This window comes from Candida pseudojiufengensis, assembly GCF_024610245.1.
Source record: "Candida pseudojiufengensis strain CBS 10847 chromosome Unknown scaffold6, whole genome shotgun sequence".
Lineage (NCBI taxonomy): Eukaryota > Fungi > Ascomycota > Pichiomycetes > Serinales > Debaryomycetaceae > Lodderomyces > Lodderomyces pseudojiufengensis.
Window position 1 is genome coordinate 521475 of NW_026261522.1, and position 14383 is coordinate 535857.

The 14383-nt window shown below is 26.9% G+C and overlaps 5 protein-coding genes across 5 annotated transcripts; 2 read left to right on the forward strand and 3 right to left on the reverse strand. All coding sequences in view use genetic code 12, as the record gives it.

Moving 5' to 3' along the window:
- Positions 1–179: 179 nt before the first annotated feature.
- On the reverse strand, positions 180–2279 carry ACS1 (acetate--CoA ligase 1; the record flags this gene model as incomplete). The annotated part of the gene is made up of 1 exon (XM_051758041.1): positions 180–2279. The coding sequence occupies one exon, from the start codon at positions 2277–2279 to the stop codon at positions 180–182; it is 2100 nt and encodes a 699-aa protein (XP_051617062.1).
- Positions 2280–5769: 3490 nt separating this feature from the next.
- Positions 5770–7278, forward strand: UTP15 (snoRNA-binding rRNA-processing protein; the record flags this gene model as incomplete). The annotated part of the gene is made up of 1 exon (XM_051758052.1): positions 5770–7278. One exon carries the CDS (start codon positions 5770–5772, stop codon positions 7276–7278), a length of 1509 nt encoding a protein of 502 aa, XP_051617063.1.
- A 39-nt stretch (positions 7279–7317) lies between these two features.
- On the reverse strand, positions 7318–8409 carry KGF55_000326 (uncharacterized protein; the record flags this gene model as incomplete). Its single annotated transcript, XM_051758063.1, has 1 exon — positions 7318–8409. One exon carries the CDS (start codon positions 8407–8409, stop codon positions 7318–7320), a length of 1092 nt encoding a protein of 363 aa, XP_051617064.1.
- A 1033-nt stretch (positions 8410–9442) lies between these two features.
- On the forward strand, positions 9443–10663 carry KGF55_000327 (uncharacterized protein; the record flags this gene model as incomplete). Its single annotated transcript, XM_051758075.1, has 1 exon — positions 9443–10663. One exon carries the CDS (start codon positions 9443–9445, stop codon positions 10661–10663), a length of 1221 nt encoding a protein of 406 aa, XP_051617065.1.
- Positions 10664–10876: 213 nt separating this feature from the next.
- Positions 10877–14197, reverse strand: MSU1 (Msu1p; the record flags this gene model as incomplete). The annotated part of the gene is made up of 1 exon (XM_051758086.1): positions 10877–14197. One exon carries the CDS (start codon positions 14195–14197, stop codon positions 10877–10879), a length of 3321 nt encoding a protein of 1106 aa, XP_051617066.1.
- Between the last annotated feature and the right edge of the window lie 186 nt (positions 14198–14383).

A 14383-nucleotide genomic window follows, 5' to 3' on the forward strand; every position in this document is an offset into this window, starting at 1 on the left:
TGATAGAGAATTACATAATAGTTATGTATTTGCAACAAATAAATTTTAGTCTATCAAAATCATACACAAGTTAGAGCAGACAATTAAATATTATTGTTTTTAATTTATATTACAAATCAAACCTATAAATATAATTTAATCAATTTAAGAGTAGTATCTAATATTTTCAAAAAATTTATTTATTTTTTAAATGCTTCATGAACAACTTTGATGATTTGTTCAACAACTTGAGGATTTGATAAGGTACTTATATCACCTAATTGATCTTCTTCACCTGCTAAAACTTTTCTTAAAATTCTTCTCATAATTTTACCAGATCTTGTTTTGGGTAAATCATCAATTAATAAAATTAATTTTGGAGCTGCAAATGGTCCAATTTCTTTTCTTACTGTTAAAATTAATTCCTTTTTAATAGCATCTAAATCATCTAATGATGCATCACCATTAAGGTGATGATGTCCATTACTTGTTCCATTTGAATGTCCATTACTCGATCCATTACCATTTTTCTTCTTTAATGAAACATAAGCAGCAACTGCTTGTCCAGTTAAATCATCAGCATAACCAACTACAGCACTTTCAGCAACTAATGGATGTTCAATTAAAGCAGCTTCAATTTCTGCAGTTGATAATCTATGACCACTTACATTAACAACATCATCTACTCTTCCCAAGATCCAATAAAATCCATCTAAATCTCTTGCTGCTCCATCACCTGTGAAATAATGATTTGGATATGGTTTTAAATAAGTATCAATAAATCTACCATAATCGTTATAAATACCTCTTGTAATTGATGGCCATGCAGATTTTATAGCTAAAACACCTTCAACATCATTTCCCTTTAATTCTTCACCAGAAGTTGGATCTAAAATTTTGGGTTCTACACCAAAAAATGGTAATGAAGCTGAACCAGGTTTTGTTGGAGTTATACCAGCTAAAGGAGTTAATAAATGTGATCCACTTTCTGTTTGCCAATAAGTATCAACAATATGAGCTTTACCTCTACCTATATTATCATTATACCAATGCCAAACTTCTGCTGCAATAGGTTCACCAACAGATCCTAAAACTCTTAAAGAACTTAAATCATAATTTTCAACATATTTTGTACCAGCTCTTTTTAATAATCTTAAAGCAGTTGGAGCAACATAAAATTGATTAACTTTATATTTATCAACAATTTCCCAATATCTTGAAAAATTAGGATGAGCTGGAGTACCTTCAAATACAACTGTTGTTGCACCATTTAATAAAGGACCATAAACACAATAAGTATGACCAGTAATCCAACCAATATCTCCAGCAGTAAATAAAATATCATCTTCATGAACATCAAATACATATTTAGTAGTCAATAAAGCACCTAATAAATAACCAGCAGTTGTATGTTGAACACCTTTTGGTTTACCAGTTGAACCTGAAGTATATAATAAAAATAAAGGATCTTCAGAATTAACTGGAGTTGCTGGGAAATATGAACCATATTTATTCATTTCTTCATGCCACCATAAATCTCTTCCCTTTGTAAAAGGAACATGAGTATTACCAGTTCTTTTAAAAACAATAACATTTCTAACATTTGGACATTCTTTTAAAGCATCATCGACAATTTTTTTAGTTTCAACAGTTTTACCACCTCTTTTTGATTCATCTGCAGTTATAACAACTTGTGAATTAGCATCCAAGATTCTATCTCTTAATGAAGCACTTGAAAATCCTGCAAATACAACAGAATGTATAGCACCAATTCTAACTATAGCCAATAAAGTAATAATAGCTTCAGGAATCATTGGTAAATAAACAGCTACTGAATCACCCTTTTTAACACCTAATTTAATTAAAGCTTGTGACATTTTACTAACTTCTTTTAATAATTCTCCATAAGTTATAATTCTACCTTGATTTATTTCATCAGCTTCAAATATAATAGCTGGTTTATTTGGATTTTTAAAAGCCCATCTATCAACTGCATTATAACAAGCATTAATTTCTCCATTTATAAACCAAGCAGGTAAATCACCATTTTTAAAATCATCTTGAGGATTTTTAGGATATCTTGCTAAATCAAAAGGTTTAAACCAATCTAAATTTTGTTTAGCTTGATTACTAAAAAATTCATTTGGATCTTGTATTGATTGATTATATAATTTTTGATAATTTGTAAAATCATTTAAAAAAGTTTTATGTTTTGATCTTTCATAAAATCCTTGTGGTGGTTTTTGCATATCTTCATGATCTATTGAAAGATGAGAATGTTTTGTTGTTGATTCTGGCATTATTTTCTCGACTTTTTATATGTTTTGTTTGTTCTCGTAAAATTTAATGTGGTGTTTTAAATTGATAGGGTTATGTAAAGTAACTTAAATTTAGTAGTACTAATGACAGTTTGTTGAGTAAAGTTTCAAATACTGTTTTGTATGAATAACTAAGTTTGTTAATAAAACGTATGGAGAGTTGAATTTTAACCAAAGGGGAATAAAAGGAATATATTTTGAATGACTAGTCAACTCCACAAATTTGTATTCTCAAATATAATCTAGTTATGAGATGAAGTTTTCAATTACTGTGTAATCTTCTAACCAAATTTATGAATTATTAAAGTTTGATAATGATTTTGATGATATTATAAATGATGCGATATGATAATTAAAATCTTTTAACGATATTAACTAAATAATGTAACTTAATGTATCGATTGATTTAATATTTAACTGAGTTGAAAAAAAAAGAAAAGGTTATCAATGAGTTAAAGAAATTTGGATAATTTAGACAACTATTTATATTACAATTCAAAGCAGTTTTTGTACAATTACTAGGAGATTTTGTTGAGTGAGATTATAATATAAAATTTTCTTTTACATTAATTTACTTGTGTTTCGAAATATGATATGATAAGTTTGTGTTAATGTAATAAAATAAGTAAATGAATAAATAAACATGTATAATAACTCAAATTAAGCGATCACAAAATTTTATAAATTACCATACAGAATTAAGAAACTAATCTAAATTAATATTTTTATTACTCAAGTACGGATTGTGTTTCAAAAACCTGTCATCAGATTCCTCAAGTAAATTAATTAAATGTTGATCAAGCATAAAATGTTCGGTTGATGTTCTTCCATGGAAACTGTATCAGTATGACTTCTTCGAATTAGTATCAATTCAAGATACTATGATTATCAGATAAAGGACTGATTCTTTATGAGCTTTAACTTTATCTTTGCTCAACAAATTTACATAACTACTTTGTGAAAACAAACTAATGCAATGATAATCAACTTCTTCTTTTTTTTTTTTCCTTTCTATATTCAAATGTAATTTTTGTGGGGTTTAGAATGAAACGATTGGTTATATCTTTTTGTATTCGTATTTAATCTTCAAAAATGTAGAAATAAAAATTAACCCTTTCTGCAAATATCATCAAGAACAAGAAGTTAGTCCAGAATTTCAAACTTTTTCTTGTTTTTAAATGATCGAACTAAATAAACATGTCAAATACTTTAAATTTAATAGAGAGAGTCAGTGTCAGTGGGGTTGGTGAAGAAAATAGAATTTGAATACTTGAAAAGTCTATTGACTAATCAGTAGAGGTTGCTCTGCGATGCTCTATTTTGACAACATCCAAACGGAATGAGACCATACAATGTTAAGTGTTAGAATGGTATAACCTTCTAATTTGATCCAAATGAAAGATATAATATTTGATACAGAGCTAAATAAATTTAAAAAAATAAATAAATTGTAAAAAAAAAAAAAAAAAACTCCGAAGATCTAAATTTCAATTTTGTGTTATTATTCTTGTTTGAATTGTGGGGGCTTTTTTAAAGTTTTAAAATAGATAAAAACTAAATTTTGTTTTTAGTTTATTTTAGTAAATGCTTCATTGAGATCTGTCATACAAAGACAAAGCTATCACAAAATACAAACAAAGAACTTCGGAGTTTTATTTAAAACTAAGATTGGAAAATAAATGAGATGACTTAAAACAATTATTATTGAATGAAAAAAAAAGTCCGACAAGTTTTCTTTTTGAAAAAATTAATTCAGAAATAAAAGAAATATTTTAGCAATATTTTATGTCCCTGGATATTCGTCGATATTTATTATTATTATTCTTCAAGGCACTACTAAAATTATAGTTCAATGAAAAGTGTCATCGTTCTAGTCGCTATTTGTTCTGACTCGGACTGAATGCAGTCAATTAAAACACTCACCACGACTTGCTTCTATTCACACCTCTGAACGCTTCAATTTTGTAGTATTAGGCTGACATCATAATTTCTCCGTTTTAAAGGACAAATAAATGATAAATTTGTTGGCCAAACTCTTCAGCTGGCTCTTTTTTTGTCATGATGATGTAATAATTGATACATATGAATATCCAATTGATAAACAATTCTTGTATTCAGTAACAACAAAACGTTTATGTTGAAAAATTTACATCAATTTATTCTTTAAACAAAAATATATATACAAACACTATTACCCCGGATTTTCATAATTTTGTGTCAATAAAACACTTTCTCGACTTTTTATATTATTTTGTATTGATATTATTTGATAAGAAATTAAATAGAAGTAAAGTTTTCCGTGGAATTAATTTGTTCTTAACGAGTGAGTATCCGTTTGACATCACTCATGGAATCCTTTTACCCAGTTAATTATAGTAAATAAGAACTCATTCTGAATTTTCGTGCAGTTTGTCTTTTTTTTCAATACCCTGTTGTCAATGTTTGATGCTGACTAAGAGTTTTAGTAATTGGTGGTTCTTTGTTGAGATCCCGCTGTGGACTTATCATTTCATCTTTTACTTGATAAATCCTCTATTATTGGTAAAATCAATCTGCTGAAAATTCATTTTCGACTTCGATTTGCTTAATCGATGTATAAGATTTTGAGATTCAGGAAGAGGAAGAGGGCTACAGCAGTTTCTTAAATTACAGGTAGATTTTCTTCTTGTTAAGTACCAGTACTTATAGTTGACTGTTTATGGTTCTCATTGACTACTTTGATAAGTTAATGTAATACACTATGTGAGTCTTTAAACACAACCATTTGTTGGGCTGTGATAGCGGACAAGGTATAAATTGAGATAAGTCAACTTCGTTTGATTGAATAATGTTTTCCATAACAACATGAATAGACTTCTTTCATTTGCATAATGTTTTGTACCTAGCCATATCTTGAAAAGTGTAGCATTGAATATATCTGTGATCTTGATAATCTCATTGAATCCTGGATTAGTAGTTTATTCATACAAAACCGATTACTTTTAATCGATTCAAATTTAGTTGACCATGTTTCAAAATTTAATCTCAGATGATTATCAGTTTTTAAGGATATCAACTTGTCATTGCATTCGCCAGTTTTTAAAGATAAATAAAGACTGTCTAAATTCAAAAACAAGTTGATGACAAGAGTTTAAAAGCAGTAAAGTACCGTCTTGTAGTAAAGTTGTTGAAAACAATGATGATATGAAGTGAATATACTTTAAGGATTAAAACGATTTAGCCTAAAAGTTTTAAAAAGATCAAGATATAATGTCGTTAAATATGTAGACACAGAAATTTTGTCACAAAAAACCACCAAAGAAAGAACAGTCACATGACCTACAAGTTTTGTGTAATATAATTTTTCAAATGAGAAGAGTCTACATCACTTGATTCATACAAACAGTAATGAAGCATCAAAATTATTAGAATTAAACAAAGCTGACTTTAGCTATATACCTACCCTTATTCCAATCTATTACGACCTTTACCAATGTCATCAGCAAGAGCAGGAATCCCACAAGTACGAAATCCAACGCTAGCGTCCCAAACAACACCTGAACAAAGATATTGGAGAAGTTATATAAATCCACAATTAATAAAAGAAAATCATCCAATAAATCATATTGAATTTAACCCTGTATCACCACAAGATTTTGCAATAACATCATCAACAAGAATTCAAATTTTTTCATCAAAAACAAGACAAATTATAAAAACTTTTTCAAGATTTAAAGATATAGTATATTCATCAAATTTTAGATTTGATGGTAAACTTTTGGTTGCATCTGATGCTACTGGTTTAGTTTCAATATATGATAGTTATCAACCAAGAAATTTATTAGTTTCAATAAATCCTTCAAGTCATCCAACTCATGTTTCAAAATTTCATCCAACTATTGGTTCACAATTATTAACTGGATCAGATGATAGAATATTAAGATTATGGGATATATCACAAACTTCAAAGGGTCCCATTTTACAATTTGATGAATCACAACATAAAGATTATATAAGAAGTATAAATTTTATACCTGGAGATCCAAATTTAGTGCTTACTGGTTGTTATGATGGAATAGTAAGATTATTTGATATAAGAGATCCTCAAGGTGTAGTAACATCATTTAATCAAGAAAATCCAGTTGAAGATGTTTTAGCTATAAATCAATCTACAGTAGTAAGTTCTGGTGGTTCAAATGTTAAAATATGGGATTTAACAAGAAATTCACAAATTCATCAATTAAATAATTTTACAAAAACAACAACTTGTTTATTCGATACAAAGGAAAAGGGTTTAATGATTGGATCATTAGATGGTCATGTTAAAATATTTGATTATAATACAACTAATTGGGAAGTTAAATTTGGTTGGAAATTTAGTTCAGGTGGAGTATTATCATGTGCTGTATCTCCTGATACTTATAAACATTTTGTAACTGGATTAACTTCAGGATTAATATCAATAAGAACAAAACAAACTGAACCAAAAATAAAACAAGGTATAAAACAAGAAACTTCAAATTCATATCAAAGAATGATGAATGGAAGAGATTATAAAGGAGAAGAAGAATATGAAATTATAAATAATACAAGTGGACCAAATACAAAAAAATTAAAACAATTTGAAAAATATTTAAATTCATTTAAATGGTCAGAAGCATTAGATTCAGCATTTGCTTCTGGTTTACCAAAAGAACAAACAATAACAATATTAAATGAATTAAAGAAAAGAGGTAAAATAAGAATTTCATTATATGAAAAAGATGAAATTTCATTACTACCAATATTACAATGGTTTATAAAAAATATAGAAGATATAAGATCTTTTAATTTAATTGTTGATTATTTAGCTATAATAATTGAAATGTATGGAAATTTAATTAATAAAAGTATTATATTAGAAGAATGTTTTAATGATTTATTACAAAAGATAAATGAAGAAATTAAAAAATGTAAAGAAGCTAATGAAATAAATGGAATGCTAGATTTATTAACTGTATAGAATATAAATATTGTAAAATCTTGTATTTCAACACTTTATTTACCATTTACGTTTTCTTTTCCGTTTTTGTATTTCTAATTTTTTAGCTCTTTCTTTTTCACCAATTTCTCTACAAAAATTTGAACAATACCAAGGTAATTTTCCAGTTGTATATTTTAAAGCTTCAACTTTATTTAATAATCCAACACATTTATAATGAAACCATTCACCATTTGGACATGATTTTTCATTATCACAAGATATCATATCTCCAAATGATGGTTGATGACAAAAACAATAAGTTTGTTCCAATTCTGAAACACCTAACTGAGGTTCTATAATATTTTCTTTTTGTTCTTCCACAATTTGAGCTTCAGATTTAATTTTTTTAATTGGTTTTATTTGTTGCTTTTTTGCTTCATTTCCTTCTAATTTTGGTTTTATAATAGTTTTTAATTTAGTACGCCCTTTTTTAATCAATGTATTTTCCCCATTAATTATAGGTTTTGTAATTTTATCTTGTTTTGGTAATTTTAAAATTAATTTTAAACCAGATTTAGTAGTTGTTGTAACTTTTTTAATCTTATTTTCATCTTCTTTATCTTCATTTATTGCTTCAATTTGAGATTTTAATGGATTTTCCATATAATGTTGTCTTAATTGATTTCTTAACGAATTATATTTTTTAAAATTATTCACGTCTTTTACTTTCGTTTTTTTATCTTTAATTAAATTCAATTGCTTTATTTCATCATGTAAATATAATTTATGAGTTACTAATTGATTATTTAATGTTTGTGATTCTTGAATTGATTCATTTGATAATTGTATTATAATTTGTTTTAAATTATAAACTTTTGATAAATTATCATCCAGTATTTCATTAGTTTCTCTATAATTTGTTAATATTTCACTTAATTCATCTCTATATGTATTTATCTTAATATTTATCGATTGTATTAACCATAATGATCGAACTATATCACAAGGTAAATGATCAATAGTTGATAAAAATGAATTTTGTAATGAATATGAAGGATATACTAAAATTTCTTCCTCCTTAGGAGGCTCAGTCTCCTTGAGTGTTTGTTTCTTCTGTGTATTTTCCAAATGTAAGAAATAATTACTTTCTATTTCTTCTGTATCCAGCATGTTATATAATCATTTTTGGGATTGATCAATGATAAAAATTACAAGGTAAGTAGATTACATAAAATATTTACGATTGTTTATTTTTGAAGTTATTACGTGCTTGATTCATTACACAAAATTTAGGTGTCGCGTAATTATGTCCATTCGTACGTAACTTTAATTTTTGACATAAAACCAGCCCATATAAAAAGTGAAGAAAAAAATTGTCATTCAATAATTGATAATATTAGTTAATTTTTCCCCGGTAATAGGCTAAACCAAGAATACACAAATGTTCATTTCAAAGAATAAAGAACTATCCTTGGAAGAAAGAATATCATAAATCTGAAACTAAGTTGCACGGAAACATTGTTGATCCAATTTCATCTTCAATTTTCGTTTAGTCTAGTGGGCTAGACTTGATTTGGTACAAACCTTACTTTGTTCTTATATGTACAATGTTTTAAAACCGTAAAGATTCGTTTTTTAATTCAAACGTTGATACTTATTCGATTAATGTATTTAACTTAACCCTACAGATTTATTCTTTTTAATTTTTTTTTTTCTTTTGCATCCATTCATGAAACATCGCATTAAATTCTTTTCAACCTTGGAAGTTGTTTTTTAATGTTAATTCATATATTAAAACCACTATAGTTATCTACAATGCTTCAAACAATTGATTACAGATTACTTTGATAGTTAATGAACATTCATTTTCAATTCAAATCGTTGATCAAAGACAATAATATAAAAAGCCAAGAATATTCACTTTATATTAATTTCTTTTGTATATTTTTCAATTATTTTATTATAAAACGATTATCATTTGTATTAAAAAAAACATACATTAATTTGCAAAATAATATATCAAAAAAGGATCTTATATTACAATTTTTTCATATTTATATTAGTCAACAGATGAACTCATAAATAGCTTATAAATTAAAGAAAGAACATTCACATTAAAGTAGAAACACTATATCATTACCATAAATCATTTATGAACACCATCCTATACACATATATATATTGAGAAACTGAAGAATATAATATGAATAATAATCATGAAATACTAGAAAATCTTATATTTATAAGGGATGATGATTTATGTTTAGATTCAAATCCATATAATGGAAAATATTTTATTGCAAGAATAACAGCAGTTCCTGTATTATTTGTTGTATCAGCAATAGGATCATTTGCTCCATTAATTGCAAAACATAATAAATATTTTAGAATACCTGGTTGGTGTTTTCAAGCTATAAAATTTTTTGGTAGTGGTGTAATAATTGCAACTGGATTTATACATTTAATGGCTGAATCATCAAGAAATTTAACAAATATTTGTCTTGGTTCTCCATTTGTTGATTATCCTTTTGCTGAAGGTATTGCTTTAATTGCATTATTTTTAATATTCTTTTTTGATGTTATTGCTCATCATAAATTAAATGAAAAAGCTAAAAGAGATTTTAATAAAATGGGAAATATTGAAGATACAACTAAAACATCAATATCAACATCATCGGAAGAGATAAACAATGATAATAATACTAATACATTTCAAATTCAAGAGCTAAAAGAAAGTCATATAAGTATGACTCGAGATCTCGAAGCATTAACTACCACTAGTACCACCAACATTAATCATGATGAAGAAAGATCAAATTCTAATTCAATAACAGAATCATCATCACAATCGTCAATAAATTATAAACAAGAAAATGAAAGAAACGATAGTCAAAATAATAATAATCCAAGAAACCTCAAGAATTTAGAATCATTATATCAACAAATTTTAAATTGTATAGTATTAGAATGTGGTATAGTATTACATTCAATATTTGTTGGATTATCTTTAGCTATTGCAGGAGATGAATTTATAACTTTATATATTGCAATATGTTTTCATCAAATGTTTGAAGGATTAGGATTAGGTACAAGATTTGCAACAACTCCATGGCCCCAGGGTAAAAAATATATTCCTTGGGTTATGTCATTAGCTTATAGTTTTACAACACCATTTGCATGTGGTATTGGTTTAATAGTTAGAGAATCTTATCCACCTGGTTCAAGGACCGCATTAATAACAACAGGTGTTTTCGATGCTGCTTGTGCTGGTATATTAATTTATAATTCAATTGCAGAATTAATGGCTTATGATTTTATGTATTCAGGAGATTTTGAAAATAAACTGATAAATAAAATCTTGGTTGCATTTTTTTATTTAACTTTAGGTGCTTTTGCGATGGCATTAATTGGTAAATGGGCTTAATTATATATAGTTGTGTTTTGGGGTAATTTTGGATATTTAATAAAAGTTTACTTATAAAGTATGAGATTGATTTGATCGACTCTTTTCCAAGTATTTGTAAAATCCATATATCCTGTATTTGTTATCGATATTACATTTTGTTTATCTATGTACAAGCTAATTTTTCTATATTTAATATTCGTAACCGTCATTAAAAATTAGGACAAACCACTATTATTTATATTCAAAAATTAATTCATTTTCAATAATATCAATTTTTTTCAAATTTAATCTTGAATTATCAAAATTTTCACCAACTTTTAAATTTCCCTTTTTAACATCTTCTAATAAAGAAAGACTAACTTCAACATTAGAATTTACATTTGTAAAATTTTCAATTGTAACTGAAACAACTGATCCTCTCTTAGGATTTGTTTTTAATTTTAATTTTAAATTTAAATTTTTTGCTAAATTACCAAATTTATCATTATATAATTTTAAAAATAATAATTGATAAAATGTAATTGATTTTTTTTGTAAATTTCTTATAATATCATTTTGAGCATTTAGGTAAGAAATTATTCCAGGTATTGATTTATCTGGAATTGTTTGCTTTTTACCTAAAAAATAATCTTGAAATTTCCATTGATTTATCATATCTGTATATCTTCTTAATGGTGATGTTATATTAGTATACATATCTAAACCCATTAAAAAATGTTTATTTGGATTATCATCAATTAAACTTCTTGATAAAAATGAATAGAAATTTAATATAGTTTCTTGACTAACACTGTTTGAATTTGAAGTTATTAGTTCTTTATATTCTTTAATTAATTCTGGTGAAAATTTAGGATCTAATGATCTATATAATATTTTAATATCTTTATCTTTTGCAAATCTTGCTGTTAAATGATTTGCAAGAATCATATTTTCAGTAACTAAAACCGTTGATCTATTGGATTCATCATTTGATGAAGATGATGAAATTTTAATTGATTGATTTGAATTTGGTAAAATTATTTCATAATCAGCTGTTTTTGAATTTGAATTTGAATCTTGTTCTCCTACTAATAATTTATTATTTTGATTGTTGGAATATGCATTATTTGAACTTCTTATTGACCAAAGTAAAGAAGAAATTTGTTCTAGTTTATATAAGTTATCAAAATCTGAATCTTTAGATTTACCATTTGATTTAATGAGATCTTTCAATTTGTCCTTATCATTGAGTAATTTATTTACGGCCTCATATGTGAATCCTTGTCTGAATTTATTGACAAGAGCAAATTTGACATCATAGTTTTTGTATATTTGCAAGTTGATATCATCTAGTAATTTTTTACTAGGTTGAAAATTTGGATTTTGAGCTTTCTGGATAACAAAATCATCAATAGATTTCTTATTCAATTTGTATTGAACTACAAATGTTCTTGTGTCTTGACCAGTAACCCCTAGACCTGCAATTTTGGAAATTGTTTGAGGCAACATGGGAAAAACATCGTCCGGTAAGTAAGCAGTTGAAGATAAACCAAATGCAATTGAACTGATAGTAGAATCTGGTTTGATAAAAGAACTTGGTTCTGCAATATGAATTGAAATCACGTATTTATCATCTTCTTCATGTAATGAAATTCCATCATCAATCTCATGAGCAGTAGGATCATCAATACAATAGATTGGAACATTTTTCATATCAACTCGGATTTTTTCAAGTGGATCTCGTTGATAAAAGTTAGACTCTATCAGGCTTGAATTGGTGTTATTTTTATTTCCTGATTCGAATGTTTCATCAACAAAATTGTAATAGTTTCTCTTTATGTCTGCTTTCATTGAAATTTCTTCACCTGGAAGTTCTGCTTCATTCGACCATCTATTAGGATTCTCAATTTTATTTTCATTCAATTTAGTCAATAAATCATAAGCTTTTGCAAATGAAAATTCAGATTTGTACTGATTTTCATTCACTACAACACCATTTTCAATTAAAAATTTATCAATTTTTCTCAATAATGAAACAAAAACAGTTGAAACTTTTGGATCATTCTCGTATTTCCCATTTACATATTGTTTTAACATTTTGACCACATGTTCATAATTTTTTGGTTTTTCCAATTTATTTTTCCGAATTATAATATCAACACAATAATTTGCGAAATAATCACTTCCCTCACCATTTAAATCACTGATAATTTCATCTTCATGTGCAACTTGAGCTAGTGGCCATATGATAAGTTTTGTGGGAGAGTAAGATACTTTATTCTTTTGTAACGTCCATAATCTGCTTTGTTTCTTTAAAGCAAACAAGATTGCTAAATACTCAGTAGCTGGATAATTTTGAGAATCGTAATCAATCATTTGAGATGGTTTCGGACCAAGTTGGCTTTGGTTACCTTGTTTTAAATTTTGAGCTGTAGAACTTTTTGATCGTAACTTATTCATTATTTCAAATATGGATATTGATCTTGGTGCATTTATTTCTCCTGTAACATCATCCTGTAATATTCTATGTAATCCTTCCAATTTTTGATTCATTTCATGTACCATTTTAAAAGCTGTTGTTGATATTTCGGTCAAAGCCTCAAAATATAATTCTCTAGCTGAGTTTGGAATTATAAAAGTTTGAACGTTTGAGTTGGTCAACAATTGAGATGAAGCTTGAGCAACAATTAAATTGCTGGGTTCGTAATCTGCTTCCGCGTTTTCTATCATCTCATCATTCAATTTTTCATCATCTTTTGTCTTTGGTTGTATTTCTTTTGGTAAGGATTTATTTGATTTTGAAAATTTGGCATCGGGAATACCAATAGGTGGAGTGTTTAAAATCTTGTGTTCAAGTTTGACAAACCGTTCTATAGCTGATGAGTATTTTTCGGGTATTGCTCCAGGTATTCTATATCCAATATTTGAAAAACTTGCAAACACTATCTCACCTTTATCAGAAAGAAAAGTAGCAATTCTTGAATTAAACGATTTTGGTACTCCAGCCACTATATATAATCTCAAGCTATCTGTTCCCATTGTTACTAAATCTCCAACTTTAATGGGATTATTTACTAATCTTCCATTGACTTTCAAATTTCCAGGTAGTTGATCAAAGAAAGTTTTAAGCTCATCGAACTTTGAAATTTCCTTTTTCCACTCTTTTGATGGTTCTTCATATCTTAGTATATTTGATTTTTCTGCTTTCTTTTTGATCTCTTGTAATATCTGTTTGTTTGGTCTATCGAGATCAAAATCCGGTTGCTCAATATCGAAAACTCTTTTTTTAGATTTAATCAAAGCTGATAATTTTGATAGATCTGTCTTTGAATCAACTTCTTTCTCAGTTCTAATGCTTTCTTTATCAACTAAATTATTTAAAAATGATCTATCTATTACATTGGATTTTGAACTTGATTTTTTGAGTTGTGAAGGTTGTTGGTTGTTTTTGATTAATGATCTTAAACCTTGAAAATCGGTTTCGATTTGCTTTTGCTTGTGCCGTATACAATTTATATGTAACTTCCTATTTCGTAGTATCACACCTCTCGGTATTTTTTCATATCTTAACATCTTTGAAGATACAAATGATTATTTTGCAACTAGTTTCAGTATTCACAATGATGAGATTTATTTTTTGCAAAATACGCCGCACTAAAACGCGCAACGAGAAAAGCATGGACACAAAATCAAACAATTCTATTTACTAACAACTAAATGTAAACAATATTTTTGGCATGTTTACAACCAAATTGAATA